Source organism: Amphibalanus amphitrite, unplaced genomic scaffold, assembly GCF_019059575.1.
Source record: "Amphibalanus amphitrite isolate SeventyFive unplaced genomic scaffold, NRLGWU_Aamphi_draft 002120F_arrow, whole genome shotgun sequence".
NCBI classification, from domain to species: domain Eukaryota; kingdom Metazoa; phylum Arthropoda; class Thecostraca; order Balanomorpha; family Balanidae; genus Amphibalanus; species Amphibalanus amphitrite.
The window spans coordinates 23,071-40,329 of NW_024883613.1; the positions used below are offsets into that span (position 1 = coordinate 23,071).

The window sequence follows — 17,259 nt, forward strand, 5'->3', positions numbered from 1 at the left end:
TCGTGAGTAAGTAGTGTCTACGTGGAACCGTCTTCCGCCTTAATGGAATATCAGTCATCTGCCAGTTTCGAGCTTCTCATCGTGCTCTGACGGTGCCACCTGTTGTCTTCAAAGAAGTGTGTGTCTTCGAGAGCAAAAGGAACATTACCTTCCTCGAACATTAGTCCGTCTCTTCGGACACAGCAATTTGACTATTCCGACGGAGTACTCCTCTCTAGACAGAAGGGTGTCTCTCCAATCTGGGGCGCGTCTCTCCGATCGGGGGGCGTGTCTCTCCGGACAGGGGCGTGTCCGCGACCCACCGTGCGTGCCCGCCGCCATCAGCAGCCGGCCGTGATCACTGTTTACGCCGGCAGCGATGGCCTCGTGTGGCGGTGGGGGCGGAGCGCGCCTGGTGGCCCCGGTCCAGGCCATCGTCCTCAGTCCGGACCCAGACGAGGAGGACGCGCTAGCCGGCGGTGCGGAGCTGTGGCGTCAGGCGCGGCGGGTGCGTCTCGGGAGCCGGCTGCTGCCGAGCCGACTGGCGCGCCGTCCGCCGTCCTCGCCTCCGCCGCGGCAGCTGAGGAGAAGCGCCTCGTCCGAACACAGCGAGGGCAGCTCGACCGGCCGGCGGCGCAGCAGCTGCGACATCACCCTCTGGAGTGACGCCGAACTGATGGCGCCGCCTGGGCAGACATCAGCGCGTCGGCAGCGGCTCAGACCCACCACGGCCAGCTTCCGCCGGCTCAGAGAGACAGCCACCAGCGTGTTCGGAGCAGTCAAGTTCCGCGCAGAGGCAGCGGACGGGAGTGGAGAGAGGCTCGGAGTGCCATCAGACCAGAGCAGAGTAAGAAGCCGGAGCTACATGGAGGGTGAGGGAGAGAGCTGGGGAGTGGAGGGTGAGAGCAGTGAGAGGGAGAGAGGCGAGAGTGACCCGGAGGATCTGCTGACGATGTATGACTCAGGAGGTGACATGTCTCAAGGAGGAGTCAGACAGAAAGATCACCTGAGGAGGCCTCCTCTAAATAAAAGAATGTCGGAGCTCGCTCGAAGATCGGCTGATAGGATTCTGCAGTCGGGTAAGCAGGAGCAGCAGATCATGGAGCGATTCGTGCTCCGAGAGAGCTCACAGGAGAGACTGAAGCGGGCCAGAGCTCGCGCACTGAGACCTCCGCCCTCTGTATCGGGCTCCAGTAATGCCAGCAGCGTCACCTCCCGGGGGAGCGGTATGAGGACCATCAGCGTACGAATCGTCAAAGAAATCCTACCTCCAGGTGCGAACAGGTACCCTCAAATGGCTGGGCAGGCGCCACGGGTCGGGACAATCGCTTTGGAAAACGCCAAGAAGGCTGCATCTTTGTTTATCACGGTTCCATCCACCCAGAGTGCCGCTCAACCTCCCGAGGCTCCAGGCTCAGGTCCAGAGACGAACGACCCAGCTCCGCAGACCACTGAGCTCTCGGCGACACAGGCGCCCGAGGTTCCTGCGGCGGACAATGCGGAGACTACCACTTCTGCCGCCGCTCCCGAGGTGTCGCCACCGTCTGCGGTGGGCTGGACGCCGTCGCGTCGTTCGTCGGTAGCGTCGGTGACGTCGCAGGTGTCGCTGACGCCGGCCCAGCGGCGCGCCTTCCTGAAGAAGCTGCGGCTCAGACGCAACGTGCAAGTGCCGGGAGTGATGTACACGGACCAGGCACGCGCCGCCGCCGTGGCGCTCGGCGAACACGACATCAAGTACAGCCTCAAGAACCGGCGCTTCCTCAACCGCGGCCACGGCAGCTGCTGGGTCTCCGACGACTCGACGTTTGCCGCCTTCGCGTCGCACGCCCAGCTCGAGCTGCGCCGCGGTGACCCGACCTACGCCATCCAGCTGTTTGACCGCGTGAGTGAGGCTAAGTGTCCTGTGTCACATCAGATATGGAGGACAGAGATAGGCATTAGACGATTAAAAAAAACCAGAAGCAATAGAGGCATGGGCAAAGGATTAAGACCGACTCTTTATAACGCATCAATTATCGGTGGGAGCAGCAGCTAGTTCGGGAATGTCTTATATCCGAAGTGGCGTGGAATTCTTTATCTGACTGAGTCTAGTAATTATTAACGCCCTCCTTTGCGAAAGGGCTGCAGTCTGCGGTCATCGTTTTGTTACGGATATAAAATTGAAAGTAGAAGGAATCTTTTTAAAAAAGTAGCTGCAGCTCTATGCTGTATCTGGAATGAGTGAGAGCCATCGTGAAGTATATTCGGTGATGGCAGCGTATGCGGGACGCCTACCCTCCGGAGCCTACGCCTACTAGTGGTGTCAATCGGTACTTGAATCTTCGGAATTCCGATTTTGTCCAATGTCCAATTCGGAATTCGGTTGGACAATGGCAGCAGGCTTTGGACAGCTTTGGACTATCGCTTGCTACACCTCAACATTTTTAAAAAAGTAATCGTGTTTAACATTGATTAGCTATCAGAAAGCTCAGCTTTCAATATGATTAACACTTTTGAGCTGGTAACGGTACATGAAAAGCAAATTAAATAACAGTGTTGAATGTTAACTATTGCGTAGGTGTCGGACATCTTTGGACAAATGGATGGCTTGGACATTTTTGGACGGACAGTTGACGTAAGCATTGGACATTGGACGGACTTTGGACATACGTTTTCTGAAATTGACACCACTAACGCCTACCCTCCGGCAAGACCCGCCGGTCTTGCCCTCTCCCCACACGGCTCTGACAGGAACAAAAAGTATAATCAGCTTGAGAGAATGGAAGTAATGAGAAAACATAGGCCGAAAGGGGCATACCCAACAGAAAAAAAACGAAATGCGTGGTGCGACCTTTCTGACTCCGAAACTGTTGACTAGCAGTGCACTGCTAGTCACTGTCTGTCTTTCACTGTCATGCATGCATGACAGTGAAATGCATGAAATGTGAAATGAAATGTGAAATTTGAAATGTTTCTTGAAACAATTTATCATATTAGGCACGTCAAATTTTGTTATTTACCTCAGTTCATAGAAAAGTTTCGTTTCCACGTTACTTGGGTCATTGATGCGTTTGTGTCATTTATTGATTGATCGACAATCACCCGATGAATTATGTTGACATTTTACTTCGACCTGAATGAACAGCTAAAAATGGAATTGACGTTATGAAATGCGGATCTCTTTTTATCTAACGAAAAGCGCCAAGTAATTCATTATACTGACTTCCTTACATTCAGTCGTGTTGTTTCCAAACAGTCCCAACTATAGACGGTAGCTGTAATAGACAGCAGCCATTAACAGTAGCGGCGGAACACCCTCAAGCAAGACTTTTGGCAAGACTTCAAGCAAGACCCTGTCCCTCACTGCCGACTTTCGGTCCCATTCTTTCCATGCAACGCCCATAGGGCTAATGTTAAAATGCCAAAATCAAAGGGGGGGGGGGGGGCACGGTGCCCCGGTGCCCTCCCCGTTCTGCCGCCTATGGCCATTAACTCGGACGTCCAGGCCATTGGACTCGAACTTTGGCTGCACTTAATGCACTTCTAGGCATTTAAATGGATTATTTATTGTCAAAGTTCAGAACGTATATCTGCGGATCCTCACGTTTGTGTGGTTGCCATTAGACTCCCTCGACAATCCTTCATTATAAATCTGTTATCAGGAATAAGCAATGGAAACGTCGGAGCCTTTTGTTCCTATTGGAACGGTTCCACTCGTTGATTTACGAAAAACTGCGTTAGTTTGGATGATTATTTGTCTAATTAACTTTCTTATGGATGACGTTTATAATGACTCAAATAACTATTTCAGTTATGAGCGTTAACGCTAACGTATTTTATTTCATTTTATTTCTTACAGGCTTTAGAGTTTGAGCCGAAAGACGAGTCGTGTCTGGCCAGCCGCGCCAAGTGTAACCTGCTGCTGGGGAACAATGAGGCAGCCCTGAAGGACGCCGAGCTGATCCTCCGCCAGAACCCGCGCTGCGCCAGAGGTGAGGGTCTGGTTCACAGCCCGCGCTGCGCCATAAGAGATGAGGATCTGATTCAGAAATCAGAACCCGCGCTGCGCCAGAGGTGAGGGTCTGGTTCAGAAGCAGCGTTGCGCCAGAGGTGAGGATTTTAATTTGCTTGGTTTTTGGGGTCTACTCCTCCGTATAGGTCGATGGCTGTTCTCTTCAGCGTATAGTTGTTCCATGACCGTCATACGTCCGTACTTCAGTTATCTGATTAGCACGTATCTCGTGGTTCACATATATTTTCCAATTTCAGCAGCGTCAAAGTTCTATATATGTAAACTTTATTTCTGATTTGTGTGTTTACTGCTCGGGATCTAATCATGGTTCGGCTATATTCGGCCTGTCGCCTGGCAAAGTTTGGCCACTGATCTGCAAGTTGGTCGCGTGCTGACTAAAGAACGAGGACCGTGTCGCATCAGTAGGCTCGCGTTCTGATGACAGAGTGATTAATGGTCACAGACATATTGATGTGCTGGTGATGAGTGATAAATCACTGAGTACCTACTTCAGGTCAACGAAAGGTCAACGGGTAATAAGGAAGCAAACAATGTGTGGAAGAAGGAGCATGGGTTCCATGACTTACATCCTACGGTTATTGGAAATGTCAAAAATTGTAATCTTTTTCCATCAGACGCACCTTCAGCCTTATTTCAAAATACGATGCTTAAAAGCGTATGTATCGATTTTTTAACCCGCGCGGGGCTGGGGGGGGGTAAATTTTACCCCCTCGCGAATTTGTACAATATCTCAAAAACGGTGGCACGCAGCGCCGCCAAACTTTCAGTACCTTTTCTTACATCAATTTGACACGTTCCCTAAAAATTTGAGCGAAATCCGTCGGAAAATATTTGAGAAATTGACGTTTTAGTGACGTCATGTTCGCCATTTTCGCCTCAAAAACGGCAAAATTTCAAACGCCGCTAACATCTTCATTTTTAAAGGAATCAAGACGTAACAAAAAGGGTTATACGTAATTCTACTTTGTCTATCAAATGGCTATCTCGGTTTTTTGAAAATTTTGGATTTTGGCCCAATTTTTTCAAAAAACTGACTTTTTTGGGAAAATAATTATAAAATCCATAATTTGGGGTGTATCGAAAAAACGGAATATTTATCAGAGAAGTGGTCTATGTGCACCTACATACCAATTTTTAGAAGAATCGGTTCAAAAATGTGGGAGTTATTCAAAATTTCATGACATCACGACACACAAAAATTTTGAAAAATGATTTTTTGGAAGTTCTAGACCTTGTACGGAAACCAAAATAGCACCATTCGATTCGTCGTGAAAAACTGCATCAGATAGACACCCTTTTAGGCCTTAAAATCAAACTTCAAAATTTGACCTCACTTGACCTGACCTTGACCTGACCTCGACCTGAAATTCATCCAGAGGTGGTCCATATCACTTATTGAGTGTGCCTATTGAGTTCTATGAGTAAAATGACCCATAAAACATGTGTCGCACATTTTCTATATTTTGTTTTTTGGTGACCTGACCTGACCTGACCTGACCTTGACCTTGACCTCTGAATGATATTGTATGCAACGAATATTGTTTCGGTAGCCTAAGAACACGTTTTGGGCAATCAGTCTCAGTCCATGACTCCATTCTTCGGCAACTACGGTGCAAGGCCGATACTGTAGAAACTTGCAATTTGTACCCTTGACCTGACCTTGACCTTGACCTCAAACTTTAAATTAAGTACATGTTTTTAGTTGTTCGTGATGAGAGCTTTCGATTGGCGTTTGAATTTTCCAAATCAGACCATTAGTTCGGGAGATTACAGGGGGGGGAGGGTAAAATTTACCCCCCCCCCCCCCCCCCAGCCCCGCGCGTTCGGCTGGAGACCCCAGCCCCGCGCGGGTTAAATAATGGAACATAATAAATAAGTGATTCGTTTTGTTCATAAAGTAACAATGTCCAATAGGCAATAATATTTTTGCTTGGGTGACCTGTTTATGTAGGCCTACATTTTATTTAGTTTTGATTTTAGTGTGGTACAGGTATCAAAACATATGTTTGTGACAAATATCTAGAATTTTTATCTACAATTGTCATGTAGGGCAGCCGAGGAGCATCATCAGTATATTGAGAGTATATTACTAAAACTACTGCCTAGTTAGACTCATGAGAGGAGGCGACTTTTTCGCCTGAGGGCCACCAAGCAGCGATGTCGCCCATATTATCCAAGCCACTCTCTCCTTCGCTACAACAGCGCTTCCCATATGGCGTCAATCCAGTCCCTCTGCTATATCGTGACCCGGCGGCTGCGACACCCTCCTGTGTGCCATTTGCCGACCTGATGGAAAGCGGAAGGGGATCGTCGGCTCCCCGGCTCGCGTGCCGGGCGCGCGAGGATCAAAGCGTCGACTGGCCGTCGTCTGCAGTGGTCGCTCGTCGCTGCCGTCGCGACGCAATCGATCCAGCGGATGTCGCGGGTCGCCCTGGGGCGATATCAAAGCCGACAGTTGGCATCGAGATGGGCGCTCAGCTATAGAGTGGATTTATGTATTGTTTGTCCAAGGTGTGTGCTAGTATAACACACGAGGGAACAACGAGGGACAACAAATAGAGCAGCGTAGGTAGGTAAATGTTGGAGCTTGTACGTTTGCTTGTTTGTTTATTTGTATGTTTGTTTGCATGTTTGTGAGTGTGTGTTTGTGTTTGAGTGTGTGTTTTGTAGGGTTGAGCTCTGTGGGTCTAATAAAACTTGCTCAGAACCGGAATGGGATGATAGGAATCAGCGGGGGATATTGGTCTGGGCGGCTACCCCATGGTGCACCCAACCAGCCCGCTAACGGACACCCATCGCACGTGATGACGTGTGCCTGCCCCGAGGAGCAGCTAGCATAGGATCAGGGTGACCGAAGGATGCCTAGGATGAAGGCTTTGTGTGTTATGAAGATCTCTCTCTCTCTCTCTCTCTCTCTCTCTCTCTCTCTCTCTCTCTCTCTCTCTCTCTCTCTCTCTCTCTCTCTCTCTCTCTCTCTCTCCTCAAACCATCACCCCCTTGTTAATTTCTCTCTCCTCTCTCTCCACCGGCAGCTCTGTCGCAGAAGGCCGAGGCTCTGTACGCGCTCGGAGAGTTTGAAATGGCCCTGGTGTACTTCAGTCGTGGGCTCCGACTCCGACCCGACATGGCGGTGTTTCCGCTCGGAGTCGACACAGCCACCGAGGCCATCGAGAACGCTATTGGAGGTCAGTGGTCGGAAGTGATATGCTGAGGATGGAATAGATGGATGTGTCCGGGTACTTTAGCTCAGGCTGGCTCACAGACTACAGAACTGGTTGTGATGAAACGTCGAAGTTTTATATATGCGGTGATTTTAATCGCGATCTCGTTGAATAACTATTGCATCAATGGTATCTTTTATACAATGGATACTACACTTAATTTTTACCTAAAATATGTATCTCCTCTCACCTCACAAACTCCGATACTGTTTGCGCCGCAGAGCGGGCTGGCCTGATCTTCAGTGGAGTCGAGCCGCTGCTGGAGGGTCTGAAACTGAGTCCCGACCTGACTGAGGAGGCCGCTCCGACCCCGTCCCCGCCTCCGCCCTCCAAACCCTGCTCGGCGGGCGGACTGTCCCGGGGGGCGAGCAGAGACACTGCCGGCTCCGGCCGAGGGCGGGGGCGGGGGCGGGGACGGGGGCGAGCCAGCAGCAGCCGAGCCGCCCGTGCCGCTCCCAACTGTCGCCCGGTGCTCGAGGAGCTGGCCGTTGATAAGGAGTACATGGAGAGGTACGTGGTGAAACAAACTGAGGACAAGATAAGATCAGTCTCTTAGCACTGAGATCTGCCCACATGTTTGTTGGCTTTCTGCACGATATCCTGCTGATTGGCATCACAATTTATGTAGCTTATGTATTATGCATGCATAAAGGGCGTCACATGAAAGGCGACAATCATTGCGTCAAAGCATAGGGATATGCTGGCAAGGCAACCATTGCCCAACCATTTTGTCTATACGGTTACGCTATGACCAATCAGCCTACCGTTAATGCATAGCGAACCCGTGATTCCAGGCTGATCCAGCACCCGGCCCTTAGTGGTCAGTGTCGAACGGAGGTGGTCAAACATGCCGAACAGGCTATCACCTTCCTGGAGAAACGACAGCAGTTCTGGGCCAAGCAGAAGCCCGTCTACACCCGCCAAATGGAGCGGCGGCGCGCCCTGGGCTTGCTGGGCCCGACATCTGGCGGCGGACGAGGGAAGCGTCGGACCAGCTCGGCCCGCCCGCCAGGTGGCAGAGTTGGTAGCTGTATAGATGTCGCTAGGTCCGCTCGGAGCTCGGACCGAGCCGGTGCAGTGGATAGCGCACGCTCGACGGAGCGCGTGTCTGACGGTGGTGGTGGTTCCAGCTCACCCAGCGCTACTGATCGGTCGTCGAGCGATAGAGGGGGCGCCAGCTCCGTGGGGTCGACGGATAGGCGTATTTGGAAATTCCGACCTCGACGAGCGTCTGTGGTAGAGAACCACCACTTTGGTAGGGGAAACTACTGCTGTCTGCTATCATTTGCACTGCATATCTCGCTATAGTTGCGATGCGACATCTACGAGTATGCGTATACAATACATATAAACCGCAACACCTGTGTGCGCCGATTCTAGCTAGTGATTAGCTAGGGCATATCCGTGAAGTTAGTTAGCGTCAGCCACAGCAACAAATACAGTACAGCGTCGGATCCAGAATCGCTTCAAAAACTCTTATCAGGTCAATTGGGGGACGGGGAGCACGAATATGACATTTATTTTGTCCTAGCTCCCCTCCTTCATCCCTTAGTCGTCCCTTACAGGAAGGGGTGCGTCGAAAATGGCTCAAGGGTTCGTCTGATCGCCAAAATAAGGGTCGCAATCCATTCCTCGGGCCAATATCTAGCCGCAGCCTCGGGTTCAAGATGTGTGCATCTTACCCCTTACCCCTAAATCGGCCCTTAACCCGGCGGCCGCTGGGCCTCCGCGCCACCCGCCAGCCGCTGGGGGGGGGGGGGCATATAGTTGCCCCCCCTTTACTTCTGCGACGATATCGTCGCAACGCGAAGAGATAGAGACGCGAAACTTTGCACACATCTTTCTGAACACCTAGCCGAGGTTGTGTCCAAATTTGGTGTTGATCGCATTTGAAATGACGTCACAGTGACGTCAGAAGTCAAATTATAGATTTGCGACTCTCAGTTTCCTCGCGATATATCCGATATATGAGACCGAATATAAAGGGCCAATTATTGGTCAGGAACTAGTTGGAAGTGTACTTAGATGTTTTAAGATGACAGCAGGTGCTGTCTAGTTCATTTGCAGTTGAGTTTCATGCTCAGCGTCATCAGAAACGGTCCATATCGGAAAACGACAAAACTTTATGACGTCACTGTGACGTCATCTGAAGTGCTACAACCACCAAACTTTCCTCAAACATTGCCTAGGTATTCATTTGAAGCTGTGCCAAGTTTCATGTTCGTAGCTCATCGGGTTTCGGAGATATTCTACAAAACGTAAGGGGGGGGGCAACTTTATGCCCCCCCAGCGGCTCGTGGGCTAAGAGCCGATTAAGGGGTAAGGGGTAAGATATTCACATCTGGAACCCTAGGCTACTGCTAGATATTGACCCAAGGAATCGATTGCGACACTTATTTTGGCGATCAGACCAACCCTTGAGGCACTTTTGACCTGCCCCTTCCTTTAAGGGACAATTTAGTAGAAAGGGGTAAGATGCACACATCTGAAACCCGAGGCTGCGGCTAGATATTGACCCGAGGAATCGATTGTGACCTTTATTTTGGCGATCAGACGAACGCTAGAGGCACTTTTGACGCGCCCCTTCCTTTAACCCTCGCCCGCACATGCCATTTTCCCATCCTAGAACGCACATGGGGGGGAGGGGGTGGTTGCCACCCCCCCCCGCGCCATTTCGTTCCTGTTGGAGATAGAGCTTAGCGGTAAAGACAAAAAAGATTCTTTGGGAAGAGACGAATCCAATGATACCCAGTTTTACCTTCTCAGGTCAGTCATTGACCTTCCAGGTCAGGTCAAACTAAAAAATGTTGCTGTTTTGGGTCACCATTGGATATCAAGTGCGCTGCTTATCATATACCGATGACGATGTTGTTTTCTGGTGCCAAGCCTGCTAGAACCTCTTTGTCACACTACCCGACCAGGTTTTTGCTGCTGAGGTCATTTCAGGTCAAGTTAGGTCAAGGTCAATTATATGTGTTTGTATGTCTGTGTGTGTCTGTGTGTATACTGATGTGTGCACCGATTGTTTATGTGTCCATATTACATGAAATGATGATCTGAGAAGCTTTTACCAAAAATGCAGTCAAAAAAACTTCACAAAAAGTAAATTCCGCTTGCCTAAAACGCAATTATCTTAGATGACCTAGGTTGACCTTGACCTTGACCTTGACATCTGTACATCGTCGAACAACATGTTCCATGATAGGTGGGAGGTAATACTGGCAAAAAAGGCCGAAATCAAGGTGTCAAAAGCTCACAAGGCCCATAGCCAACGCAAGATGTTGAGAATTGGCCATTTGGGTCATGACATGACCTGAAAAACAAGGTCATATCTCCGAAACCAAAAACCACAGAAACTTGAAATTTTCAGGGGACATCAAGAAAGGATAGGGGAGCAGCTATACGAAAAATCAGCCTTCTAGCTCTAAAAATGTTGAGTGCAGAGCAGAAAGACTACCTGGGGGGGGGGGTGGCAACCACCCCCCCCCATGTGCGGGCGAGGGTTAAGGGACGATTACCTAAGGGATGAAGGACGGGAGCTAGGACAACATAAATGTCATATTCGTGCTCCCCTTCCCCCATTAAAGTTTTAGAAATGATTCTAAATCCGACGCTGCATTCGATGCTGTTGCTGACGCTAACTTCACGGACATGCCCTTGCTAATCGCTAACTAGAATCAGCGCACACAGGTGTTGCGGTTTATATGTTTACGCATAGATGTCGCAACTATAGCGAGATATGTGGTGCAAATGGTAGCAGACAGCAGTAGTTTCTCCTACCAAAGTGGTGGTTTTCTACCACAAACGCTCGTCGAGGTCGGAATTTCCAAATACGCGACGGATAGGACCTCCAGCGGCGTGGGAAGCGCCACCAGTGCGGCCGATTTGGGCTGAGGCGCAGCCGGTGTTCCCATTCAACTTTTGTAGCTTATTCCAATGTGTTTTACGCTGGGTACCGTTGATTATATTTCCATTTCTGGATTTAATACTTTTTATTGCTTTATGATACACTCGTATGTATATGATCCATTTTCATACATGTCAATTGTTTATGAGTCAAACATTATTTTAGGCATGCTGTGATGCTACCGTCAGGCATTAGCTGTTGGGTAAAGACCTTAAAACCTATACAGCGGTCTGTCAAGATGGTCACGCAACGTGCAGTCTATGGTAGATTGCCATGCCTTGTGTGCTTGGAAATACACTTGTTCAGTAAATGTCTAAAAATATGAGTAGGTACGAAGGACTGTCTAAACTGTTAGTATGTCTCCCTTCAATAAATACAAGAGTTTCAGTCTTTTTCACTGACAGACGGCGTCCGTAGTTAAGATATACTAAAAATATCAGCCCGCTCTGAAGCTTGGAGGACACGCTGCCACAGGCCTCCGCTGTGACCGCGCACAGCGGATATAGAGCGTAACTTCCACCGACTGGCGACCACAATGTGCGATCACGCGATTCGGTGTGCAATTATTTCGCCATAACGTCTGCAGCGTCCTTGAACTTGCGGCTGCATTGTTGTAGCCTGTAGGTCTTGCAAGGCGACCTGGTTGTGGTTCGTGAATAATAAAATGATACCGATATGGAATGACATGAACACTGATACCTAGTAGGTATAATACAATATGCTTTGCGATGCAGCAACGGTGCTGCAACTCACGACTGCGAATTATCAATTTATCGTATTACGCATTGGTACTGTCACTAAAGAAATGTGCACAACTTTGTCTCTTGCGAGACTTTGAAGCTCATGCTATGGTGCCCGGAATCTTCCAAGTAATTTCCTGGCGACCGCAATAATTAGTGTTTAATCAATACTGATAATAGTCATGCAGTTACAAAACAATACTTCGGACTTCATACATGCTAGAATAGCGATCAATCCTCACAAGTTAGGAGCAGCTAGGCACCGCACACGAAGCTTCTCTGGATAGCTGCACTATTGCATACATATGCGATCTGCATACTAGCAACCCGGTAGTGTAGTAATAACACATCACAGCCCGATCCATCACACATTCACACAGCCAGCACGTTACACGCATGTTCTCCACGGCCCACTCGGCAAGCCCTCGCGTGACCTTTCTGACCCCGGAAGTCCAGCATTTCCACTCAAGGTCAGGTGCCCCATTGATGGACGCTCACCGCCACGGTCGAATGGCCCGCTAAATTGGGGGAGGAGGACCGGCCCCGAGGCATTGATATCACCACGCACACGTGGGTAGCGCCGTGGGTAGCGCTGCGACAGGTGGATGGTGTGCTGTACTGTACTTGTGTCGTGCCGTACCCGTGCCGTACATACCGTACCCGTGCCGTGCTGTACCCGTGCCGCACCGTTTTGTCGTGTCACTTGGGACATTGCGTGCTGTATACCGTAGCTTACTATATCAAACCGTAGTATTATTGTGACACCATCTCATGTGTCACGCCATGTCACACCAATAAGGTGCCACACTGTGTTCGCTTGATATGGCTTTTGTAACGTTCCATGCTGAGCCGTTTTATAGTAAAGCCTGATGAAGCACATGCTAGCGCGCCGTTGGAAGCAGGGGTGGAATATGATGCTATTTTTTCGCGGGATGGGGTTTCACCAGTTTAGAGACGTGAGTTGAGAATTTAGACATTTAACTGACTCGACCACCGAAAAGTGTGCCGTATCGGTTGAACACTCTCCTTGAGACTGCACTGCCGTGCTCAAATGGGCAGGCCACCAAGCCGCTCGAACAGCAGAGCTACGCTAAATCGTAGAACACAATTATCGTCAGGACGGCGAGGATCCGTTTCTGTCGCTCCAGTGGCGGCTTCTATGTGAATTTGGTCGCTTCGCCGGCGACTCTGATGTGAACGACCGGCATAATGTGATGCTGGGAATTCCGCGTCCAAAAATTACATCCCGGCACTTACGCCACGCGTGCAAGCGGAACCGGAACGGTATAGGGTAATTTTACTGTGACGACGAGTAAGTCTGTGACGATAGACTTTAACGTCAGATTTGAGAATTACCGTTCCAGCACCGTACCTAATTATCTAATTGTCTGATACATACCTATAGATCCAGGCGTTTATTTCATGTTTTTCTTCTTATTTTCCGTACACCTTTATCTTGGTCGCATGACTAAGCATCAGCATGCAAGTTGTGGAAGACTCAGGAGTCAGGATTAAACATGCTATGTTTATGATAATAGAATAGATAAAGTTTCTCTGCATGAAGAGGACGTTATTTCGACTGTGCTTGAAATGTATCGTTCAATCGTTTAATCGCTATCAAATGTTGCGTACAGGCTATAGATAGGTACACTGCAGACTTTGCAAAGTGCACACACATAGGTTACACAAATTCCCAGCACTCTATACGGGCACCTTCCAAATCGCCTAAGCCAGGACCCACGACGTTCCCAAGCTCCCTTCCGCTGATCGCCACAACCACTCTTCAAGGCCGAACTCACTATAAAACCAAGGAGAACGGTCGAAGTCACTACACGGTCGGGTCTGCGCGACAGGAACTTGACTGAAGTACTGGGACGGGAGTCGCTCAATGAGGCAAACCGAACGGGAGGCGAGGGGCTGTTCAGGCTTATATGGCATGGTTAGTAAACAGAATAGTAGCAAATGCTTAATTCAATAGGTATACCCTGGCAAATGTAATATTCTAGCAATCCATTCGCCGGCGCGAAGAGATTCATAGATTTACCTCTCGTGAGCTTCAAGAGAAACTTTCACGCTCGCATAATGCGGTCATGTAACCCGCATGTTTTAGGGCCTTGATGTAACCGTGCATTAGTAATATGATTGCTCCAATCACATTCTATCGCTTTTTAATTCCACGAAACATGTTTTTCTATTTGCTTAGTTTTGAAAAAGATGCATCTTAGCGTACAAAGCAAATTGCAAACTAAACATAAGAAAAGAAGAATTTAAAGACAACATAAGACCATTGCACCAGCTCTATAAACCTCCAGTCAGCTTCCAAGATTCGACTTTGGTCTGAAAGAACATACCACAGCCACCCAACCGGCTCGAAGAGACAGACCTTGAAGTGCGTCGTGACATTCCGATGCGGCGCAGTCACGTCGCACCCACTCCTTACACCGCCCTCCACGCTATCGTTCCGGGCCCAGCACGCCGTGGGAGCCGGTAAACCGGTTCTCCATCCTTACATCTCCAGCTGCGAGCTGAATGACTCAGTGTGCGTCACGCGTCGGTGACGTCACCTCCGCCCGCCGGTGACGTCACCTCCGGCCGACGGTGAGGTCATCCGCAGGAAGGAGGCGGCAAGCTCCAGCGGCAGGTAGTGCCTGGTCACGTCACTGTTCGCAGGGGGTGACGTCATCCGTGAAGGTGCGGTCGCAGTTATGGTCACACATATCCGGTTCGTGTGGTGGATGACATCAGTGCTGGAGCTACGCATCAGCCAGTCAGGGTATGTAAAGTGAAAAACGATGTACGCACTATACATGTATTCTAAAACATGTGACCTCTTTTTGCGCAGACTGTTGATCAACAATCGTTAAAATAGCATTTCTGACAAGGAAACATGCAAGCGTGCTCATATAGGTATAAAAAAAGAATTATGGCTCTATAGGTACGTCTTATGAAAACGCACAAAATTTCTGACACCCATACCTGCTACCATATGCACTGTCGCATTATGAAATGCTAACGGAGTACCTTTGTCTTCCGGCCTTTTGACTTTAATGTTATTAATTGCAGTGGATAACTGACCGACACAGTCGGTTCAGGCATATGAAATATATAAGCTATTAAGTCGGTGTTTTGGTCTTGAAGCTGACGATTACGATTGAAAGTCGTATTGCATTTATTAAACGGTCAATTTAACTAGGTACCTATTTTATAGACACAAACAGCGTTTAACTTGGAGAAAATCGTATGACATTTGTCGCATGTAGTCACAACACGGAAATACCTACGGTGACGCTATGTGTTTTCCCTGAACCGTTTCATTCATTGACATTTCTCCAATAATATTATTTATTCATTCATTCATTCAATTCCTTGTGTCTTGTGACATGTTTCAAACGAATGATGACACAGCGGCTCACAGCACATTCCTCACCGCAAGCAAGCTTCGACCGGAGACCTTCGCAATCCGTGAGGTCAAACCTATTCCGTCCGTCACCACTTCTTCGGCAAGGGGACCCCAAAACCGCGCCTTCGAGGTCTCGAGGTATCACATGGTACGGAAACACCATCAACCCTCGGTCACAGCCACCGCCGTCACGCCGAACTTGCATGCCTGCGGTCGGGTCGGGTAAATGGGTCTCAAAACGGCGGCTGTGACGGCGACTGTGACGGCGGCTGTGACGGCGACTGTGACGGTGGTGGTGAGTGGTGACGGTAGCGGTGTCAGAGCAGTGTGGGGGTGACAGGCGGCGAGCAGACAGGTGTGTCCGTACTCCGTGCTATGTAGGTGGAGGACAGGCCGCCCCACACGGAGCTAGTGAACCGCTACCGCCTGTCTCGCTTCTGACCACATGCGAGACAGAGCACACGCTTTGGGCGGCGGGAAACGTTACGGTTCGGCGGCACTGCTCCCCGCCAAACCGCTGACTGCGGGGTCTGCAGGAAGCTGAATCTGAGGTCGCTGGGGAAGGGGCAGGGGTCCGTGACTGATGGTCGGGGGGGGGGCGAATCCAGGCCAATGTCACGGGGGGAACAGATTAGAAGTGCGTGAACCGAAACGGCGAGACAGCCGCAACAGCCCATGGCTGGCCCATCCTGAAAAGAAACATGTCTTCTTATGAATTGTTTCAAACATTTTATTTAACCCTCGCTTGTGTAGGGGGGGGGGGTCGGATGGACCCCCCATGGTTTTTCGCGAATAACTCGCGTAAAAGGCGGCCGATCGCGATTAAACTTTCAGTAACCTCGCATTGATCAATTTTACACCTACCCTGAAAATTTCATGACCCTGACCCGAATGACCTTTGACCTGTGACCTCTTTTCCGAGACCATGTTTGGCCGGAATCGCGATTCCGCGTATGTCGGCTCGCATTAGCCGCGCGTTTGCAAGCTTTTCGTGGTTTCAAACGTTCAAACATGTGATTTTATGTTGCTCCCATGCATTAGGGTGGATATCAAGGTCACATGAAGGTCAGGTCAGGTCATTGATCGTTGACCTCGGTCAGTGACTTCGGTTCACTTTTTCGAGTTTTACATGTTTCTAGGCTAGTTTTTGGAGCTGAATTCGAATTTAGCAACCATTTTAGCATTTACGAAGTAGTTTTAGTGACTTCCTTCGTAACATGTTACGAAGCTGTCAGAGGCGGTTGACACGTACTACGAATACCCATCACGACGCCTACTGGTTGACCTGAACTGACCTGACCCGACCTGGTCTAAATACTTAAAGACATCATCTGTGATCAAAACTAACACGATATTCGTGATCAGCACCCCGAAAAAACCCTTAGCAGCCACAGTTTACGACTTTCTAACAGGTCCCGATTTTCCCGACTTTGGGTCATTGACCTGACCTGGAAGGTCAACCAATGGCCTGGGACCTTAAAATTGGGTATCATCGGCTTCCTCTCGTCACGCGCAACACGCTCGTTTTTTCCGCGAAGCTCTAGCTTGATCAGGGGCCAAACGGCAAGGGGGGGGGTCCAACCGACCCCCCCCCCCCCCTACACATTAGAAGCTGGCAAACGCCGCACACATGCGAGGGTTAATATTCACATACTTATAGACAGTGCTCGTGTAGTTTTTCCTTTTCAGCGCTGTTCCTTCCGGATTTAACAGCCGTGACAGCAGCGTTAGACAACAGATATACGTAACAGTATAGCAGCAGAGGCAACAATAGCAGGCTCGGCTCGCCGATGTCAGCACGCTCCTCCGTAGCTGTAAACATCAATCTACCAGGCCACCACTCGGTGCAGCTGCACCGCAGGACTGCTGTCTGACTGCCAGTTGTACTCAATTGTGGCGCATTGGACGCCGATGGAGACGAGTACATCTCCGCCCGCCGGGCGTGGGTTGAAGGACGTCGATGTCGCTGATGGGTGGACCCAGGCGAACCGTAGCAGTGT

At 49.7% G+C, this 17,259-nt stretch overlaps 1 protein-coding gene across 1 annotated transcript; it reads left to right on the top strand.

The window, feature by feature from the left end:
* The first annotated feature begins 358 nt into the window (after window positions 1-358).
* LOC122376381 lies at window positions 359-11,509 on the top strand. Its single transcript, XM_043356212.1, has 8 exons — window positions 359-1,253; window positions 1,398-1,913; window positions 3,621-3,637; window positions 3,818-3,950; window positions 7,024-7,176; window positions 7,434-7,722; window positions 8,007-8,411; window positions 11,058-11,509. Exons 1-8 carry the CDS (start codon window positions 359-361, stop codon window positions 11,104-11,106), a joined length of 2,457 nt encoding a protein of 818 aa, XP_043212147.1. The 3' UTR covers window positions 11,107-11,509.
* Window positions 11,510-17,259: the final 5,750 nt, after the last annotated feature.